A 22,448-nucleotide genomic window follows, 5' to 3' on the forward strand; every position below is an offset into this window, starting at 1 on the left:
GGGTATTTGAGTTGTCAAGCCCTATTTGGCTGGCAAGGCACATGAAACCCCATAATAACATAGCCCTAGTAACCCATTCAATTTAAAGCTCTACCTTGGATAGAGTAGTAGGTACACGTCTCAGTGACATAAGAGTTTGAGAGTGATGCGTCCCCTTAGTCCTCAGTCACTGGTCGGTTGGTGGGCCGGTCTGTTGATGAGTCCTAGGCGGTATGACTAAATATACTTTTATAGAAGGTCAGGTTGCAACTTTACTTACCCCAATTTGTGGAGGAAGGGGGAGCTTTGGAGAGTCTCTTGGTTGATTAGCCATCCCCTTAGGAACAGAGTAAGATAGCCACTCGGGGTATTAAAACACATAGAATAATGAACTTCAGTGGATGATATAAGTTGCCTCTATAATTATCTTGTGTGAACCCACAGGTATCCTAATATCGAAACAAAGACCTCTTAAAAAAAATGTAAATTAAAGTGAAAGCATGCCCTAACATTCAACACAATGATAAATTTGTAGTCTATGTTAATGACAATATTTGATGAGTCACATTAGATGGCTTTTCTTATGAACCACTTCACATGGCATTGCTTGTACACTTGATAACATATCTGGAAATGATAATGGAATAATTGGATTGATATTATTGATTGTTTTGTGCTTAGTAATGCATACTTCAAAGGCATGAATTATAAAGTGCATATTTTGTTGCTTACCTGACTGACATTTTTGATTTCCTACAATTATGTGTAGTGGTCATTATACATACCAGACTTTCACGAGTCTTACCTCATTTCATAGGATGCAGGTGACATTTAGCTGCTATTGGCAATGGCAAGATGGTACAATGACGTCTAAAGATTTTCCTTGTTTCGCTTTTGGGGCCTATTTTGATGTTGACTTGGACATTATATTTTTAATGTGAGTTTAATATGTAACTTTTTAAAAAAACATTTGTGGGTTAAATAAATGTTGTCATGAATATATGGAGATTGGGACCCAAATCCAAATCCATTTGGGGACCCAATCATTTTAGCAAGATACTTCACCTATGACTACTCAAGATTTTCTAACTTAGGCATTCTAAAACCAACCTTTTCATTGAAATTTTAATTTGCCTCTAAAGAAAACAACTTGTTTAGAGAAGTTTTAAATTTTTCTAAAATTTTATAAGTTAGAAATTTTAAGGACGTCACACTGGGATCTTTTCTTCAATCGATGCATCATTTTTTAATAACATGGAAGTATTCTAGTCATTAGAACATGAAAGTCTTCAATTTACAAATCTACATGAAAAGATTGAACATAATTATGTGATCTTTTTATTTTTAAATCATAGGTAGGTAATGATGTCTAAACGTGATGCAAGCAAAGGAGTCAACGACCAGTTACCCGATCTAATTCTGGTGGCTGAGACTGAAGATGACTAGCCAAAATATATTGAAGTGCTACTAGTTTCCAAAAAAACCTTTTTGGTTAGTGAAGTAAGTATATTACAAGTTTTTTTAGTTGTGTTTGATTGTTTTGACCATATGTGGATTCTTTTAAAAATAACATGAGTGTATTTACCTATTTGATGCAACACCTAGAAAGATTCATACTTAGTAGTTTTCTCAACAAAAAAATGATAGAAGAACAAGCTCTATCGAAGACCATTTACATGAACCCATACTTCTCTGTAAGTCTATAAAGTAATGTTTCTCTTCTTTTTTTCCTTTTAATAGAAACTAATTGGTAAACATTGAAATTCACAACAAATGCTTGAAACTCCGCTACATTGAGATGAGGCACACTTATGCTTGGAGCTTGACCGTGTGTCATATCTGTTCTATGAATATGATAAGATATACACTTACATAACATAAAATTCAAACTATACAATTAGCTTAAAATCAATTTATATTGAAGATCTTGATTCTTGTCAATGGGGGCAATTATCACTGGGTTCTTTGGGAGATGGATATAAAAGCAAATGAGTTAAGGTTGTATAATTCGATGGAGAGTAACGAACTTACTGATAGTAATGCCATAAAGATGATACATAATGCTTATTATCTATTTTATATTATGCTTCTTTTGTTCAAATACTCATTATGTTTAATGTTATATTACATGTTCATTTTTTTATGAATGTTTTGGTTATGATATTTACTCAGAATGGTCAATCACTGTTGTGCATGACATTTCTAAACAATCAAACTGACAATTACTTTTGTACATGTTTGTTCAATTAGTATATAAATGTTATTGGTATGATTGCAGAATACATGTCCTTTTGTATATACTATACTTAGGATTAGGCGAACTATTAAATTTTACACAGGTACACCATATTATATGTTCATGTTTTGTTTTATTTTTGTGATATTTGTCATACATTTACTGAGTGACCTTTTTTCAAGCTAATGTAATTGCATTTAGGCACTGATTGATAAAGGTCTATAAACGTGAAAGGAAGATCGTCTGTGAGGAGTGAAAGAAAAAGAGGGTTGAGCTTGCGACAATGAAAACTGATGAAAAATAAAAAATGGAGGATGCCCTTGCCTTTGAGGATGCAGAGATGACATTGGATGATGAGGTGCCAGATGGCGATGAGAGGTTATAGGAGCTTTGGGCAGTCATGAATGACATAATGAACCAATGAGCCAATGACTCACTTTTTTATGTTTTTGTTAAGTACATTAATTGATTAATTGAAACTTTATATATTATTGAAGTTGTTTGAAATTTGTTATGTACATTAATGAATGAATGTGTTTGAGTGTCATTTTTTGATATGTGTTATTTTTGTATAATGTGTGAAAAAACACAAAATGAACGTGTTTGTAATTGACACATTTTTTCACCAAAAAGGATTTTTGCAAGGTGAGGCCAGATTTTTGTTTATTTTGTTTAAAATGGAAAAGTAAATTCTCAAGAAACGCAAAATGAACATGTGTTTATAACTTGCGGATTTTTGCACGAAAAAGTAATTTTGCAAGGTGCATGCAAATTTTCGTTCATTTTTTTTCAAAAAGTGAAAGTAAATTCGCAAGATACTTGCGAAATTTTATTCATTCATTTTTATTTAAACATAAGAAAGGAAATTCGCACGCGCCTTGCAAAATTATTTCATAGTGCAAAAATTTGATAGTTACAAATACATGTTTGTTCTATGTTTTTTCACACATTATACAAAAACAATACACAAATAACTTCATTCTCTTGCAAAGACAACACTCAAACAACATATCAAGCAATAACTTGGGTCAACACTCATAAATCCATGCTATTCGATCACGCACCACATCAGTAGACCAGACTTACCATACTTGCAAGATTTAATGCATAGAAGACAGTTTCAGTATATGAAACAAATTTTGGAGTCAATAGCGAATACAAAACTTATATTTTGAACATGCATCGCCTTCATAACCCACCACTTGCCATATTTGCAAATGTCAATTATACATTACAAAGTTTCACATTCGAAACCATCGTAAAGGGTCGATGCCCATTATATATAAACATCAAACCATTACAAACATGTCATTCTCTCATGAATATTCAATAAACCCTAAGCAATTACCTTATAATATGTATAAATAATCCTATGCAGTTAATTTCTAATGCATGCATCCATACATTCTGTCATATTCTATACATTATCTGATAATTCATGTATAATAATAAGCATACATGACATTCATTCATATGTATGTTGATTGCATACGTACATATTAATTTATGAAAGTATTTGTATGTATAACTCAACTACATGCACACAAATCACAATACAACAACATTTGTATGTATGCCTCAACTGCATATATACGAATCATAATACAACAATGTTTACATGTATGCTTCAACTGTACATATACGAATCACAATAACGTATGCCTCAACTGCATACATATGTGTCATATGACAATGATATCAATAGTTACAAACCACTCGACGCTGCCTCCATTGCCCACCAATTGTCAGCCCCTACCTGCTGGCCACCACTTCCTCCTCTTCGCTGGATCCTCACCATCGATGCCCTGCCTCTCTCTCTTTTGGGTTGCCGACAACACCATCGTCAGACTACCTCTAGCCATCATCCCTTTCTCTCTTGTATCATCGTTGCCAAAATCACCTCTTGTTGGACACACCATTGGTGGAGCTATCTCTCCCTGTTCACTCGAGCGACCACCCTCCCTCTCTCTCCCTCTGATTTTCGATTTCACGGAGCCCAGCTGCCCCCCCTCAAGTGGCTATTTGCCAGCCACCAGGCCACCGCCGACTCTATTGCCCCCCATAACATACAAGATAAATCAACATATATTATTAATTGACTACATGTATGGATAAACATTAAGTGTACTTTGTGTGAGTGTATGCCAATAAGGCATACACATTGAATGTTTATAATATGTATTGATACATATGCAATTACGACATACATATGTGAATGCTTGGTTGTACGTATATGTTCAGAGCGTATAACCCCGTTGCGTTTAATTTTTGAGGTTGGACTCTTGTTATGGCTCTTTCCCTTCACAAATTATGTCCCAATGGACCAATATACGCTCACGCTTACACTCATGTAGGCCTCTTAGTGCTTAGTTCAGTTGGTGCATCATCGTGAATAAGACTCGTATACAGGTGTGATTCGAATAAAAGATTTCATAATATTAAACTTTCATAAATATTTTATAATTTTGTAATACTTCATACAATACTCATCAATGATTTCACAATTATCGAACTTTCACAAATTTTATGATTTTCGCTGGTGATCCCGTGAAACTCGTGACGAGTTTCACAAATTGTTTGAAAATTTACAATATTTTTTGAAATTTTCCAACCTTCCATATGATTTTGTTGATGAGTTTTATGGGTATATTATTTTAGCACCATGATGTGCGAAAATAAAAAATTCATACCTGTGAGGGGTAAAAGTGACAAAAACCTATGATATTGTCCATTCGACTAATTCGATAAATTGTAAGACATTTTAGAAAACACGTCATTTTTTGTCATTTTCCATTGCAATAAACTATTTATAAACATCGTCCAACCAGGAGGTAAATTTAGCTTTACGATTTATATATAAATCATATTACAAACCCATATTTAACTTAGATAACAAATTATATCCGATCATGTCATATTCAGTAATGCTTACATCGGAATGGAATCCAACCCGTTACCCGAAGTTCGGAGCGAGTCGAATCAATCCAACAAATCGGTCACGGCCCCTCCCGATTCCTGTACGACCCATTTAATCCGAATCGTTTGGACGATACCGGGGGTGGGGGGGACCCATCGTAGGAAGCGTGTACCCAATAAATTCGTCAAAGCGAAGAGGACGACCCTCGCCACCGTTTCAGCCAAGGAAAGGAAGAGGAAAAAGGAAAGAAAATGGGGTTTGGGGGTTTCTCTTTCTTCGAATTGTCGATGGGGAGAAAGAGCTCAAGGAGTGCAGCAGTGAAGACGACGGTATGATCGCGGGGTTTGAGGTTTGGTGATTTTCTTTCTTCCTGCATCATTTCTCTTTACCTTTTCCGATTGGCCACACGTTGACTGAATCTTGCATCGTCTTTGCCTTTCATTCTTTCCTCGTTTTTTAATCTCTTTTCCGTTCGATCGTGGGAATCTGCAGCCTTAACCCTCGAATCCGAATCGGGTCCGGTTCAGAAACGTGATAAAATCTTGATCTTTTGAGTTGGGTTTCGTCTAGGAACCTGAAAACCGGAGGTTCTGTCTTCGGGGGTTGGCTCAGAACGCTAAATTATTGTTTTTCCTGAATTGGGTTCCGTCTAAAATCTTAAGATCTTTGATTTTCACAAACTGGGTATCGTTCCTAACCTTCAAAATCTTGATTTTTATGAGCTTAGCGAAGATTTTCTTGTGTATGTAAGAATCCATTGAATCTTGATTCCTGAATTGGTCTCCGTGTTGAAGAATGTGCTATAATTTTTGTCTGTAGGAATTGCTTTTCTCCCCGATGGATTTTCATCCTAAAGGATCGGGCTTTCGTTGATGAAGAAATTTCCATTAGCGGGGTTTTATGTATGCTTTCTTCTCTTTAATTTCATCTGCTTAGGGTTTTAGGTACTAGAAAGTTATGGCCACCAATAGCCCCCCTCCGCCGCCTCCTGCTTATTATGCCGTTCATTCATCACCAAGCACTCCAACACCCCGACCCGAGAAAAGATCAGCTCTACCGGCGTTTTCTTCACCTGTTGCTAGTAGGTTTTCTCCTCAAAGATCCAATGATTCTCCTCGACAGGGCCACCTCTCGTTTCCCCCCTCACAATCTCCACCGCAGATTATCCCCCCACAAAATTCAAGGATTCCAACTCATATGAATCAATCTCCGGATAATAGGGTTAAATCTGGAAGTCCGTATTTTATCCCAAATGGTGCCAACAGTCAAAGTCCCAATGATCCTAATGTACCCCCCATGCGTCCTTACGTGGAGGGTGGGGGTGATGAACCGTTTCCTCATTTCAGCACACCTCCTCGCCCGCCACAGTTCTCTTCCCCTCTTCGTCCAGCAGCTGTTCCTTTCGGTTCATCACCAGCTTCTCCTCAGCCTGGTGCTTTTACTGCTGTAATTTCTCCTGGTTCAAGTGATCATATCCAATCTCTGCCAACATCTTCGCCTCCTCTCTATTCAAGTGCTTCAGTGGATTTGCAAAAGGCGAACGCTGCTGATGAGTACACATTAACTGAGTTATCGCCATATGTCATGTTCTCTGCCCACAAGGTAATTATGCTTGAAGTGTTAGGGTGTGATTGTTGCTTCAATTTTTGTTCATTTCAGTGACATCCAAGTATGTGTGAACATAGCATGGATTATGGTTTAGAAACCTGGATCAAGTAATGTGGATGTTACCAATGTATCTTTTCAGGGTGATAAGTTGGCAAAAACTTTCCAATTTATCCTGTGAAAAGATACCTGTATGTTGAAATCACTTTGTCCAAATCTTGTTGGTTACTAAATATAGACCATGACTGCTCAGGTTCTGGTCACAGGGTAACAGTTACTGGCTACTATGGATCTTAACACACTGGGTTAAATGGGTGAATTAACCAGATGTATGCCTCTTCAGGGTTTTCTGTTTATCCATATTCAATTGTAACTTATCTGATAGCGTCCATTGGTGGACCTTATTGCAGGTCTTGAAACAAAAGAAGCTCTGGAACATACCAAGTCTGGGATTTGGTGCATTTATATCTCCAGGAAAGGAGGTCACACCTGGTTCTCAAACAGTGCAACATGCCCCCCACCGATGTGTCAATTGCGGGGCTTATGTTAATCTATATTGTAGTGTCATTCTCAGCTCAGGACAATGGACTTGTATTCTTTGCAAGAAATTAAATGGTAGTGAAGGTGAATATAGAGCAGCAAGCAATGATGAACTTCAAAACTGGCCTGAGCTCTCTCTTAACCTCGTTGATTATGTTGAAATTGGAATCCGACGGCCTGGGTTTGTTCCTGTATCTGATTCTCGAATGTCTGCACCTGTCTTTCTTGTTATAGATGAATGCTTAGACGAAGCTCACCTCCAGCATCTTCAGAGCTCGTTACATGCATTTGTTGACTCTCTTCCCCCAACTACTAGAATAGGAATTATAACTTATGGCCGAACAGTCTCTGTTTATGATTTCTCGGATGACACAGTTGCTTCTGCAGATGTTCTTCTGGGAAGCAAAAGTCCAACTCAGGAGTCACTGAAAGCATTGATATATGGGACTGGAATTTACTTGTCACCTATTCATGTGTCACTTCCTGTTGCTCATAACATATTTTCTTCCATGATGGCATATAAACTTAATTTGCCTGAAGCATCTAGGGACCGTTGTCTTGGTGCAGCAGTGGAAGTTGCTTTAGCAATAATTCAGGGGCCATCAGCTGACATGTACCATGGGTCAGTAAAAAGGTTAGGAGGCAATTGCAGAATATTGGTTTGTGCTGGAGGACCTAATACCTACGGGCCTGGTTCGGTTCCACATTCATTCACCCATCCAAACTATCCATATATGGAAAAGACCGCAATTAAATGGATGGAGCAGTTGGGTCATAAGGCTCACTGGTATGATGTAGTGGTGGATATTCTCTGTGCTGGTACATGCCCAGTGAGAATACCAGTCTTGCAGCCGCTTGCAAAGGCATCTGGTGGTGTTCTTGTTCTGCACGATGATTTTGGAGAGGCATTTGGTGTTAACTTACGGAGAGCTGCTGCCAGATCTGCAGGGTCTCATGGCACATTTGAAATACGTTGTTCTGATGACATGTTTGTTACTCAAGTTATAGGCCCTGGTGAAGAGGCAACTTCAGATTCTCATGAGACTTTTAAAAATGACACAGCTACTTATGTTCAAATGGGAACCGTTGAAGAGACTCAAAGCTTCTGCATATCCATGGAAGCTAAAAATGATATCATGGATAAGCACGTTTTCTTCCAGTTTACTATTCGATATTCAAATTCCTATCAGGCTGATATTTCTAGGATCATTACTGTTCGCTTGCCAGCTGTTGATAGTTTGTCATCATATTTAGAAAGTGTTCAGGATGAAGTGGCAGCAGCTCTTATCGGTAAGAGGACCTTATTGCTAGCAAAAAGTTCTGTAGAGGCAATTGATATGCAGCTCACTTTAGATGAAAGAGTAAAGGATATTTCTTTGAGGTTTGGGTCACAAATACCCAAGTCGAAGCTTCATCGGTTCCCCAAGGAGCTCTCTTTGCTGCCAGAGAATTTATTCCATCTGAGAAGAGGGCCACTGCTAGGAAGTATCATTGGTCATGAAGATGAAAGATCTGTCTTGAGAAATATCTTCTTAAATGCATCATTGGATTTATCTCTTCGTATGTTGGCACCTCGTTGCCTAATGCATTGTGAAGGAGGAACTTTTGAGGAACTTCCTGCATATGATCTTGCCATGCAGTCTGATGCAGCAGTTGTACTTGATCATGGAACTGATGTCTTTATTTGGCTGGTAAGAGTCAGATCCTTTACCATTTGAAGGGAAAGAATCCATTTTAGAAAATTGGCTGCTACATAACATTTTACATATTTATATATTGTTTTCGTCTAAGAAGAATCTTTTACTGGTTGTTTTGCATTTGACATGATAGTCTCTATGCATGGGATTTCAGTGTTTGTTTTTATTGAACGGTTGGAACTTTGTGCTGATTTTTTTTGGTTGGAATGAAATTTAGTGATGAGTGCATGATTTACTAATTTTGTTCCACAAAGGAAATTGTTTTAAATGGAAAGATCGTGATCTTTGCTTTTGTGACTATCAAATTCATGCCAGAGATTTTGGTCAGGCCCAGAGTTACCAGTCGAGGAAGCGGGAGCGGGAAGCGATACGGGAAGCGGGAGCGGGAAGCGAGGCACTTTCAAAAATTTAGGAAGCGGGGAAGCGTGGGACCACTTAGAAGAAAATTCTGAACCGTCTCGGAAACGACCTAGGAAGCGAACCGGAAGCGACCTAGGAAGCGAACCGGAAGCGAGGGGGAAGCGAAAAAATGGAAAAAATGGGGAAGCGAGGGGGAAGCGTGGGGGAAGCGTGCTTCCCATTTATGGGAAGCGCGCTTCCCATAAAAGGGGGACGCGCTTCCCATAAAAGGGGGACGCGCTTCCCATAAAAGGGAAGCGCGCTTCCCAAAAAAGGGGGACGCTTCCCCTCACGCTTCGGAAGCGCGACGTTTCGCGCTTTCGAAGCGCGCTTCCCCTTTTGCCTAGGCGCTTCCGGTAACTCTGGTCAGGCCTACATAAACTGATGGTTTATCATATGATGCTTAGTTTATGTAGGAGGTATTTATTGAAGGCTATGTGTTGCCTGCATAAATGGATATGCATTTGCAATACTTGCTTGGAAATAGGTTTGTGCTCATCTCACTTTACTTTGAGGACCATGGAGGCTGTGTGCAGGCACATGCATTCTTTGGTTCAATTCTTGTGGATTCATTTTTGGAAACCCTTATTTTGTGTGCCCTACACTTGGCTATGCAGCTAATGGTTCCACATAAGATTTATCTTCTGATTATTTATCTTTCCGTCTTAGGTTTCTCATGAATCTGATTTGAAGGCTCTAGAATGAAGTTCTTGATGGAATTTGTGGGACCAGTTTTCTGTGGATTTTGATATAAAACCCACCGACATACAGCAGTACAGCGTATTTAACTAAATGTTAACTTATAATCTTTTCAATTTCAAAACTTGCGACGGAATGTTTTTCCTTGTCCTGTGGGGTTATTTCAGAGGATTATGGGTCCTTTTTTGGAAGAAGGTGGGACAATTTTTTCAGTGTGTGTAAAGGCCTTGTGGCTTTTCAAGAATTTTGTTGATATCCTGTATGTCCCTTGACAGTGTGTCCATGTCATAAACAAAGTTTTTTGCTTTGACTGGTAGACTGAGACATTACTTTTGCCAGCATATCAATATTGCCAAAATGACTCCAATAGGATTATTTTGAGGGCCATAAAATGGTCGTTTTTATTCAGCATCTATAGTACAGCTTTATGTAGATTTGACATAACTGTACTTGTTATATGTTAAATGGCCGGCTGACGTTTCCTCATTTAACTTTAGTCCCTGAACAATTTGAATTTGTATATGGGTCATGGATTTTGGGTGCTGATTGCTGCATTGTGGGTTTCAGGGTGCTGATCTTGCATCTCAGGAAGCTAGAAGTGCAGCGGCTTTAGCAGCTTGTAAGACACTTGCAGAGGAGCTCACAGAACAACGGTTTCCTGCACCTCGCATTCTTGCTTTCAAAGTTTGTCCCATCTCTTTCTTTGTTCTTATTACAATTTGAGACTAGGAAGCAATTTGGGACCATGCTTGGTCTATGTCCTGCATTGGATTGTGACTAGTGGTGTCAATGTATGGGATGATGCCCTACTAATGCAAACATGGTGCGAGGGAGCGCTAGGCCTTCTCTCTCTCTCTCTGTATATGTATATCTGTGTGTATTTATTTATTTAATTGTGGGTGTGCAATGTAAATGAAACTGGGTTCACTCAAGGTTGACCCGGTCTATTTTTGGACAAAAATGAACCTGGGTGTGGTTGACCACACCTAGCACTGTAGAAGCAGTATCCAAGTGTTGCATCCACTTTGACACAGGTGCGATGCTCTTTTTGGAGTGTCCATGTTACATAGCTTTGGGCTAACATTCTTCCATCTCTTCTTAAATTTGGATGTCATAAATATGATAGCCTGGATTGTATCAAATAGACAATGTTAACTCTCTCTCTCTTTCTCTCTTTATATATATATATATATATATATATATATATATATAGTGAGAGCTGGAAATATGAGAACTACTGTGTGAACCGTAATTTTCATGGATTGTGTTCTCTTAAATCTAACCGTATGGATATGATCTACATGCTTGCTTTTATAATGACCAGCTCTTGAATCATCTGATTATGATGCATAAACAAGATTTTTAAAGGGTTTAAAATCAATGGCTCATAATCTTCATAAATATTCAAACATCCAAAATTTGTATTTTTCATAAAAAAAAACACTTTTTTCCTAGCAAATTCACCATGCTGAACACATCTACATGGTTGGATTTGCAAAAAGGGGTGATGGAAATGCCCAGTTCAGGCTGTAGTTCTCATATTCTAGTGACTCTTCATATATATATATATAGATAGATAGATAGATAGATAGAGAGAGAGAGAGAGAGAGAGAGAGAGAGAGAGAGAGAGAGAGAGAGAGAGAGAGAGAGAGAGAGAGAGAGAGTCCAGTTGCTTGAGCCCAGTTGTCATGCCTGTTTCCAAGTTTGAGTTGAGGTTGTAGCTAGTCAAGCTTGATGAGGTTGAAAGTGGCTTAGCCCTCATTTCCCTCCTGGAGCTGGGCGATGCATGTCAGGTCTTGCTGGTGACATCTCTTGGTTCACTTGACCCCACTTGTCATGCTTGTTTCCAAGTTTGAGTAAAGCTTGTAGCTAGTCAAGCATGATCATGTTGAAAGTGGCTTAGAGCTCTCATGTTCTCTCCCAGAGTTGGGCAATGCAGGTCACGTCTTGCTGGTGGCATCTCTTTGTTCACTGTTTTGCCCTGATTTCATCATCATGAAGCGTTATCTCAAGTACATGAATTGCCCTTGTCTATGTGGCACAATTGAGTTGCTTTTTGGCTAGTTGGGGAGTTCATGATGATATCACCTCACTCATAAGCATTTTTATTAAGCTTCTTGAATAAGGGATTTGGGTGTTTGATAGCCTGTTTGGGCACAGTTTACTCTTATGGCTTTGTGTATGACCTATGTCACAGGGATTCGGCTAGGAGGGTGCCGCACCCGCGTCGACGCGACTCGACGCGGGTGCGGGTGCGGGTGCCGCACCGGGTGCGGTCAACTCGATCCTGGGTGCGTTGACCGCACCCAAGATCATTAATGTCCATTTTTAAAAAAAAAAAATTGCCCAAATGGGCTTCGAATTTTTTTTTAAAAAACTTTATGCTAGTCTGTCAGCTGCCTAGCATAAAGTAAGTTTTTCAGTTTTCACGCACAGCTGCTGACAGCAGCTGTCAGCACAGCTGCAGCAGCTGCCTGTCAGCTGCTGACAGCAGCTGCCTGACAGCTGCAAAGTTTAAAAAAAAAACCCCGCCTATTCCCCAACCCCCTTTATATATATATATATATATATATATATATATATATTACTTATTACATTTTTGCCCCTGCCGCACCCCCGCACCCGGGTTTTTTGGAAGTGCCGAATCCCCGCACCCGCACCCGCACCCATGTGACATAGTGTATGACTTAGTCTCTTATTTTTTGTTATCTTTGATCACAGGAAGGAAGCTCTCAAGCTCGTTACTTTGTTTCTCGGCTTATACCAGCACACAAGGATCCTGCATATGAACAGGTATTTTGCTTGGAAAACCTTGGTGCATTTTATCTTTTATTCTTTTGTTTCTGGTAGTTCATTTTGAATTATTATTTTCTGCCTGTCATTTGAATTACCCTACAGCAGTGTCATTTTGTGGATCAAGCACACTCTGACAGCAGAGTAGTCTGTACTTTCTGAGGTCTGAGATTATGATATCAAGGTGGTGAATACTTTCAGCATTCCCTGAAATATGTCCATTTATTGATGCATAATATAAGTCACAGTGAGGTCACAACATAAAAACTTATGTAGCATTTGGATGTATTTATAGATAAGTTGCTTATTTTATGTTTAGATTAAATAATTTGATGATTGATTATTTTGTTTTTATTAATAATTTTATGTTATCCTAAAATAAATATAAATGAGCCTCTTTCTGAAAGCAGGAGAGGAACTTTTTTTTTATTAATGTGAATTTCCCCTTCCCATCTCTCCCTCTTGTTGCCTCCACATTGTGGCCATGCCATCGCCACCACTGCACTTCCCCCAGCGCCAACCACATTATAAAAAATAGAACTAAAAAATCTTGATGATCTTAAATGCACAACTACATGTTTATAATGTTTTAAAAATTATAAAAAGCAAGTATGCAAGTGCTGTTGTAGGTATGCCCTACTTAGGCAGTCACCTAGGCACTAGGACTGGGCCTAAGTCACCTGGGCACCTAGGTGAGCCCCTAAGTGAGCCCCTAAGTGTAATCTTAACTACAAAGCCACCATGCCACCTTCACCACTTGTACGTTCAACCTTCCATAATTATTGTCATGGCTACCATCAACCAGCCTCCACTTCTACCACCACTGCCATCATCAACATCACTCCAACGCTATCACCGCACCTCTTTTAATGGCCCCATCTACAGGGCCCTGCCACCATCATTTCCACTCCTAGATTCTGGTGAATCACCTATCTTTGGCGCTAGCACCACCATTCCCTCCTTGGCTTCTAAATTATTTTCACTCTCCCCTCTTAGTCTCATGGGATGTCATCACCACCTAGGTCACTAGCACCAATGTTACCACGAGACAACATTCTTGTCCACAATGGCTAACTGCACCAAGGCCATGCATGGCTCCAAACGATAAAAAAAATGTTCTTATTTTTTAAAAATATTTATAAACTGTTCAAGAAGAGAAGAGCTGACCCGAACCCTAGAGAGAGAGAGAGAGAGAGAGAGAGAGAGAGAGAGACGGCTATGAGAATAGAACTCATTAACCTCATTAATTAGGGCTTCTCTCTATATTAAATAGAGAGAGGCAAAAAGAGAAATTACATCTAAGTCCTTATGAGGACAAAATTTCAGAAAACCTTTAATATAAAATAACTTAAACAAAGAACCATCTATTCTCAACACTCCCCCTCAAGCTGGAGCATAGATATCAATCATGCTCAGCTTGTCACAACACTTTGAAAAATTTGGCCTTGCAAGAGGCTTTGTAAACATATCTGCAACTTGGTCTTCCGACTTTAGGTATTTGGTAGTGATATGACCAGCTTGAATCATATCTCTTACATAGTGGCAATCAACCTCAATGTGCTTTGTTCTCTCATGAAAGACATGATTGTTTGCTATATATGTTGCCGCTTTGTTATCGCACATCATGGTCATTGGAGAGGGAACCTTCACCTGGAGGTCATGAAGAACAGTGCAAACCTACATCAATTCAGCAGCTGTTTGGGCCATAGCCCGATATTCTGATTCTGCACTCGACCTGGAAACCACATTTTGTTTCTTACTTCTCCATGAAATCAAGTTGTCTCCCAAAAACACACAGAATCCTGTGGTAGATTTTCTATCTACTACAGATCCAGCATAGTCAGCATCAGAATAGGCTACTATCTCCAGAGTTCCACCTTTCCTGAACAATAACCCTTTTCCAGAGGATGATTTTAGATATCTGAGAATCATTATGGCTGCATTCCAGTGTACCTCAGTCGGTTTGTCCATAAACTGGCTAACTTTGCTTACTGCTAAAGCAATATCCGGCCTGGTCACAGTTACATATAATAACTTTCCTACTAGGGAGCAATAGCTTTTGCTATCAACAAGTTTTGACCCTTCTTCAAACAACTGAACTTTATGGTTCATGGGAATATTTGCTGGTTTAGCTCCCAACATGCCCGTTTCCTTTAATAAGTCAAGAACATACTTCCGTTGAGACAAAACCATCCCTTCACGGCTCCTAGCAACTTCTATACTCAGAAAATACTTGAGTGAACCAAGATCTTTTGTAACAAAGTGTTTTTGAAGATGAGCCTTTGTGGCAGCAATAGCTTTCACATCATCTCCTGTAAGAATGATGTCATCCACATATACCACCATAACAATTATGCTAGAGCTAGTTTTCTTTATAAAAAGTGTATGATCTGCTGCTGATCTATTAAAGCCAAAGCTTACTTCAAACAACTTTTGAAACCATGCACGAGGACTTTGTTTCAAGCCATAAATCGCCTTTCTCAATCTACACACCTTCTGACACTCCCCCTCAACCTCGAAGCCTGGAGGTTGTTGCATGTAAACGGTCTCGGATAGATCCCCATAGAGAAATGCATTTTTCACATCTAATTGGTATAAGCTCCAACCATGCTGAACAACTACTGAGAGAACAAGACGGATGGTACCCATCCGTGCAACAGGAGAAAAAGTTTCAAAGAAGTCAATTCCATATGTCTGAGTATACCCTTTCGCGACTAATCTGGCCTTGTACCTTTCAATAGAACCATCAGATTTGTACTTTATTGTATATACCCATTTACATCCAACAATGTCAGCATCTGCTGGGGAATCAACTAGATCCCAGGTATGCTGAGACATTAAAGCTGTCATTTCTTTTTGCATAGCCAACTTCCAGCGATTATCAAGTGCTGCCTGTTGATAGTTCAGAGGAATAGTTTCAGCAGACAAGGCTGAAATAAAAGACTTCATCTGATGTCCAATTCTGGCATGGGAGACAAAATGAGATATGGGATATAAGGTACATTGTCTTGTCCCCTTTCGTAGAGCAATAGGCCTGTTATCATCATCCTGAAGATCACTATTGTCAGTAGAACTTACCTCAGGAGAAGAAGAAGATGAAGGCTCTTGCGGAAGTGGAGCTCTACGCACATATACCAATGGAGGATTATTAAATCTAGAAGAGGATGAAGTTTGGTTCGGTAATGTAGGCACAGATTCCAAAGGAAAAGGAGGTATAGGTAATGGAAAAGATTCAGCTGGATCAACCTGCAGCGGGGAACCAAAACTAGAGTAATATGGAGAGGATTCCAGGAAAGATACATCCGCACTGACATACTCTCGACGAGAGATAGAATCATAACATCGATAGCCCTTTTGATTTTTTGGATAACCGATAAATATGCATTTTGTAGCTTGAGCGGATAATTTATCACGGTCAGAGCCAAGTTTGTGTACAAAACAAACACATCCAAATATTTTTGGTGTGAAAGAAAAAAGTGGGGCATTAGGTTTTAGGATATGTAATGGAATTTGATCACCCACAGAAGACGAAGGCATGCGGTTGATCAGATAGCAAGCAGTGGTAATCGCATCACCCCAGTATAACGCAGGAACATTGGATTGAATCATAATGGTCCTGGCAACATCAAGGAGGTGCCGATGTTTTCTCTCAGCCACCCCATTTTGTTGAGATGAATAGGCACAATAAGTTTGGGGTTGGATGCCATGATCTTGGTAAAATTATAACAGACCTTTTGATTTAAATTCAAGAGCATTATCAGTGTGAACAATCTTGACAATAGATTCAAACTGAGTTTTTATTTCAAGAATTAGGGATTTGATAATACTTGGAACTTCAGGTCGTTCTTTTATTAAAAATACCCATGATAACTTAGAGAAATCATCAACAATAACAAGATAATAACGACACTGAGTCCTAGTAGGAATCTTACTAGGACCCCATACATCTGCATGAAGAAGTTCAAAAACTTTATTATTAGTCTGACTCTGACTCGAAGGGAACGAACTTCGATGATGCTTGCCCAACTGACATGCTTCACACTGAAATGATGTGGTGGAAGGAATCTGAGGAAATACCGACCGGAGCTTTGACAATGAAGGATGACCAAAACGACGATGCCACTGAACATGACTGAAGGAATGTTCCACTGCAGCATGAACATAACCCATTGGATGATGTAGGTAGTAAATTCCATTTTCTTCATAGCCTCCACCAATCTTCTTCCCCGTCAGCAAATCCTGAAAATGACAACCCATTGGATCAAATATTACTCTACAGTTTTGTTCTTTTATAAGGCAACTAACAGAAAGTAAACTTTGAGGAAAGTTTGGAGCATGAAGAGCATTTTTCAACTGTAATGAGGAGGATATAAAAATATTTCCCTGACCAACGACCGGGGAGGAGCTCCCATCGGCTAAGGAGACTCCAAGCTGAGCCTTAATATCCTTTAGATCTGAAAAAACACGTGAATTTCCACACAAATGTCTGGATGCACCAGAGTCAATAACCCACTTACTATCGGTCGGATGAAGATAATTTCCGGTTGAATAGGCAACACCAGCTACAGTAGGGGTGGAACTCAAAGGTCGAAGAGCGATCAATTCATCATATTCCGCACGACTAAGGGTGATACTGCTTTCATTTGCAGTGATATTCTCTTGTACATTTGTTGCCTCGATAGTAGTAACATTTGCTTTAGGAGTATATGACTTTGATGAAGTAGAGGTTGGCCGACCATGCTTATCCCAACAACGATCTTCTAAGTGTCTAGATTTTCCACAGAATGTACATTGAAGCTTTCCTCTGCCTCCCATACCACGTCCACGTCCTCGTCCTCTGATATTCTGAATATTTCCACGCCCATAACTAGATGGAACAACAGGAGCAGATGACTGAGTCACAGACTGAGATTGTGGCAGAGAGATTGCAAGTCTACTCAGACGATTGTAAGCATCAACAAGAGTGGGAACATCTGATCCAGTCAACATTTGAACTTTTGCAACAGAAAAATCTGAAAAAAGACCTGTAAGAAAACGAGCAACCATGGTTTGTTCTTGATGATCCTTTTGCTTCGAGCAACACAGGGGCCTGTGAGCATTAAGTCTTTCAAACACAGCTTTGACAGAGGCATAGTACTGGGCCAAGGTCTGATCTCCCTGTTGCAAATTATATATTTCCTGTTCGACTTGTAAGATACGACTCACATTCGTTTCTTGTGAGTATGTATCACGAAGATTGTCCCACATCAGTTTGGCTGTATTATAGTAGATCAATCCATCTGCAATATGGGGTTCAACACTATTCATGATCCATGACATAACTATGTCATTATCTTCATCCCAAGTAACATATTTTCCCAATTTCTCAGTAGGTTCGCCTTCCAACAAAATATGTTTTCGACGATGTCCAGATACCGACATCATAAAAGTTCTGGACCACCTAACATAGTTGGTTTCATTCAATCTTACGGAAGAGCCATACGAGAAGGGGTTGGCAAATGCTTTATATTCTCCAATATGTTCCACTTTGGAATCACATTTTGAAGTTTCAGCCATACTAACAAAATATTTTTGTTCCAACAGAGATAAAAATCTGGTCAGATTTCAAGCAACCTAGCAGTTGTTCACAAAAAGAAACCACGTCAGTAAGGAACAACAGGCCACAAAAGGAGAATTTTCCCCAGCACCGCAGGAATCAAGTCTGCAATTTCCACGACAGTAGTGGACAGCAGCCCACACACATGAATCTTGAACAGCAGCCCACACACATAACAATCACGCATCAGCCAGAACCAACGACAACACCTATACTCAACACAAACTCTCTCAGAAAAAAAAACTTTCACATAAACATAATGATTTTCAACACAACAGAGAAAAACAAGCGTGCTGTTTCCACTACAGAGCTTCAGATGTTGAAACTAATCATGAAGAGTCACGGCTGATGTGGGTTTGATGCTGAAGTCACGACAACAGTTGCAATCACGACAACAAAATAATAACGACAGCGTGAAGAATCACGGCAGATGCTGAAATCACGACAGAGGCTTAAAATCACGACAGCAGTTGCTGAAATCATATTGACAGATGTAAATCACGACAGCCACAAACAGGAAGTTCCTTTCTTCAAAGGACAAAAAAACAGTCACGATAGGGACACGATAAACACATCATGGCAGCAGACATAGCCATACGAAGATAGGATCTGTTATCAGCTGCCACACCCAGAAGTCACGGCATGTGAAAACCCAAGAGAAAAAAAATTACGACTGCCAGACCTGAGGGCTCACTCCCACGATGCTAGTTAGGTCTGATAACAGATCTAGGCCAGATCTGTCATCAGATCTAAAAAAAATTTTTAATCCACACCTGGTTCGAGTACTTGATGTTTGGTGTAGATCACGTTCCAGAGATCAGATCGATCACGCTCCTTAGATCGCCAGCTCTGATACCATGTTCAAGAAGAGAAGAGCTGACCCGAACCCGAACCCGAACCCGAGAGAGAGAGAGAGAGAGAGAGAGAGAGAGAGAGAGAGAGAGAGAGAGAGAGAGAGAGAGAGAGAGAGACACGGCTGTGAGAATAGAACTCATTAACCTCATTAATTAGGGCTTCTTTCTATATTAAATAGAGAGAGGCAAAAAGAGAAATTACCTCTAAGTCCTTATGAGGACAAAATTTCAGAAAACCTTTAATATAAAATAACTTAAACAAAGAACCATCTATTCTCAACATAAACAAAATCTATTCATTATTTATAGATAATAAACATAAATACTTCCATACAGGGCTTACTGTCTAAGGAAATTGATAGTAATAACCTTATTGTGTTTATTGTTGCCATGGACATGCCATCTAGTTTCTGATTGTACGTTAGTCCAATTCTTCTACCCTTTATCAGGAGTTGATGGCTATTCATAGCTACTACCATGACACCAAAGTACAGGTCGATCCAATGTTTTATTTATTTCTTTGTCGATTCTAATTCAACATTGAAGTATGCAGATTGTTCCCTAATAGTCACATACTATTTTCTCTAAATACTGCATATTTGGTTCCACCATAAATCTGGCTTGCCATTCACCTTTCTTTTTCCTAACCTAAATTGAGAATTTTTTTTTGAATATATATTATTTGAAGCAGCAAGAAGAGCTATTTCAATTTCTATGATATGAACAACATTCTGCCAAATCAAATCGGTATTTGCTGTTCCTTTAAAATCACTGGAAGTATTTAATATAAGACCCTTTTGGTTTTTTAAAACAGAAAACTCGAGTTGAAATTTGAAGTGATGGGTGGTTTCGTTTATTGCAGGAGGCGAGGTTTCCTCAGCTGTCCAGATTAACGACTGAACAGAGAGCCAAGCTCAAGAGCAGTTTTCTCCACTTTGATGATCCTAGCTTCTGTGAGTGGATGCGCAGCCTGAAATTGGTGCCTCCAGAACCCTGTTAGCTGTGGTTCTTCCATTTTTTGATGGAACTTCCTTCAACCAAGGCTCCAGCTCAAATTCAACGTGGCAGAATGTTACACCCCTTTCTTGAGTGCCATGGATGCGGACAGTTTTGTTTCTTACAGCTGATTGAATTTGCAAATTTTTCTGCTGATAAGAGATAAATGTGTTATTTCTTATTTTCTTTTCCTTTTTGGGCTAATTTAATTTCTTATGTATTATTTCCATTTTTATCTCCTCTATTACTAAGTTGGGAACATTACATCAGAGCAATAAATTCCCTGTTCTCCAGTTTGTCCCCTTTTACTCACGTTTTTGGTGCAACTTCATGGTGTGTGTGTGGTTCATGCATGTACATGTGCTGATTGTAGTTTTCATTCACTTTGTGGAATTTAAAGCTAGTTCAAGTCATAACTGTGACCAATGAGATGTATATTTCAGTGCCAAGTTTATGAATGTATGATGCATTTGAATAAGCTGATTTTCGGGTGGAAGCATCAGAAAGCCCTTTGCTTCTCAACGATATGGTAGAAATACTTTGTTTTGCTAGTTGCTTGGGGTTTTGACATGTTCTAATTAATCTGAAAGGGGAGGGCAACCTTAAACCAACGAGTCCAAAGACTGAGGGCCTTTTGGGTGACGCCTTTGAATATCTATTTGTAACTAACGCTGTTAGTCTTCAAAAAGTGTTTTGTAAATAACTATTTTTTAAATAACGCTTAAAAGTTGAGTTTAAATAACTATTTGTAAATAACATCAAAAAGTGTTTTGGTATAAAAGTGAAGGATAAATAAACAGAAAATGACTGTACTGTGTGGTTAATTTGACTCGATTTTTAAAAAATATTATAAATTTTTATATTCTCTTGATGTCCAAAATCGTAAATATCTGACATCGTTAGGACTTTTTTACCCTTCACAACTATAAATCGAGGCCTTATTGTGATAAAATTGTATTGCTTGTCGGTTAGGTTCAACTTTCACTTAAATCATGTGGAACTCACAAACTCGCATAAATTTATTTGTGAACTTTTCATCAAATTGAAACCACCAAAATCACAAATATCCTACTCTTTTGCATGTCTTTTATGAAATCACATAAATTTATGTGTGAATCTCTACTTACAGTAAATTCACAAATATTTTACTTTCTCCTATATAATTTTAGAAATCGCATAAATTTATCTGCGAAACTTACTACTAAATTCGCAAATATTTTTTGCATATGCTTTCAGAAATTACATAAAAATATCAGCAAAACTCCACTTAACACTAAATTTGCAAATATCTTATTCACATATATTACATGATCTCGCATAAAGTACTTTGTAAATCGCCTTATATCGCAAATATTGTACTTGAATATTTGCGTAATTATGAAAAATATACAATATTTCTTATTTTTGTAAAATATTTTCTTGAATCATATATAAACGTGTTGTGATCTCCAACCTTATTATTTTTGCATAATATATGATTTTTTTTGTCTTTTATCCCCAACCAGTAGTCCTCAACCTGTTTTCTTTTCGGCAATTATTTTCGTCAACTATTTTTGACAACTATTTATAGGAGGCACATCATCACTGCTAAACCATCAACATCATGCTTTTTCGGTAAGCACAGTGTTCCCTTTTGTTTAACGGTTGAATCAAATTGTTCTCTTTGTTTAATGAGCAAATCAAGCAATGTTCCCTTTTGTTTAACGATTGAATCAAACACTGTTCTCGTCATCACTGCGCACTTGAACACTTTTATCTATTATGATCCCTGGGAGATCCTGACTTTCGATATTTTACGAACTTATAAACATTAAACTTTAGTCTTCTGGATCATTACTTGTTTAAATATTTGTAAATATTTTGGAATGATATGAACTTGTGGATTTTATTTCTTTTCTATATGCAAAATTAAAACATGATTGCAAAATCTTATCTTTTATGTAACTCCTAAAATGTTTTAACCCTTAAAACAAAATTTATCTTGTGTATTTTATTATATGAATTCTTCTAGATTTATAAATTCATTCGGGTTGTGTCTACAAATAATTCTGTACTGGATCTGATACTGAGAGGCTAATATATGCTTGCGCTCCAGTGGACCATCCATTATTTGAAACGGTTGAAACACGACCCTTAA

At 38.6% G+C, this 22,448-nt stretch overlaps 1 protein-coding gene across 2 annotated transcripts; it reads left to right on the plus strand.

Moving 5' to 3' along the window:
• Positions 1-5,336: 5,336 nt before the first annotated feature.
• Positions 5,337-20,604, plus strand: LOC149820967 (protein transport protein SEC23 A-like). 2 transcript variants are annotated; one of them, XM_089982832.1, is made up of 6 exons: positions 5,337-5,481; positions 5,952-6,734; positions 7,148-8,968; positions 10,640-10,756; positions 12,794-12,865; positions 20,178-20,604. In XM_089982832.1, exons 2-6 carry the CDS (start codon positions 6,090-6,092, stop codon positions 20,313-20,315), a joined length of 2,793 nt encoding a protein of 930 aa, XP_089838958.1. In that variant the 5' UTR covers positions 5,337-5,481; positions 5,952-6,089; the 3' UTR covers positions 20,316-20,604. The 2 variants fall into 2 exon arrangements, with proteins under 2 accessions (XP_089838958.1, XP_089838959.1); XM_089982833.1 differs by having other exon boundaries at positions 5,340-5,486.
• Positions 20,605-22,448: the final 1,844 nt, after the last annotated feature.

The sequence above is a fragment of the Nuphar pumila genome, chromosome 12, assembly GCF_984573655.1.
Source record: "Nuphar pumila chromosome 12, dmNupPumi1.hap1.1, whole genome shotgun sequence".
NCBI classification, from domain to species: domain Eukaryota; kingdom Viridiplantae; phylum Streptophyta; class Magnoliopsida; order Nymphaeales; family Nymphaeaceae; genus Nuphar; species Nuphar pumila.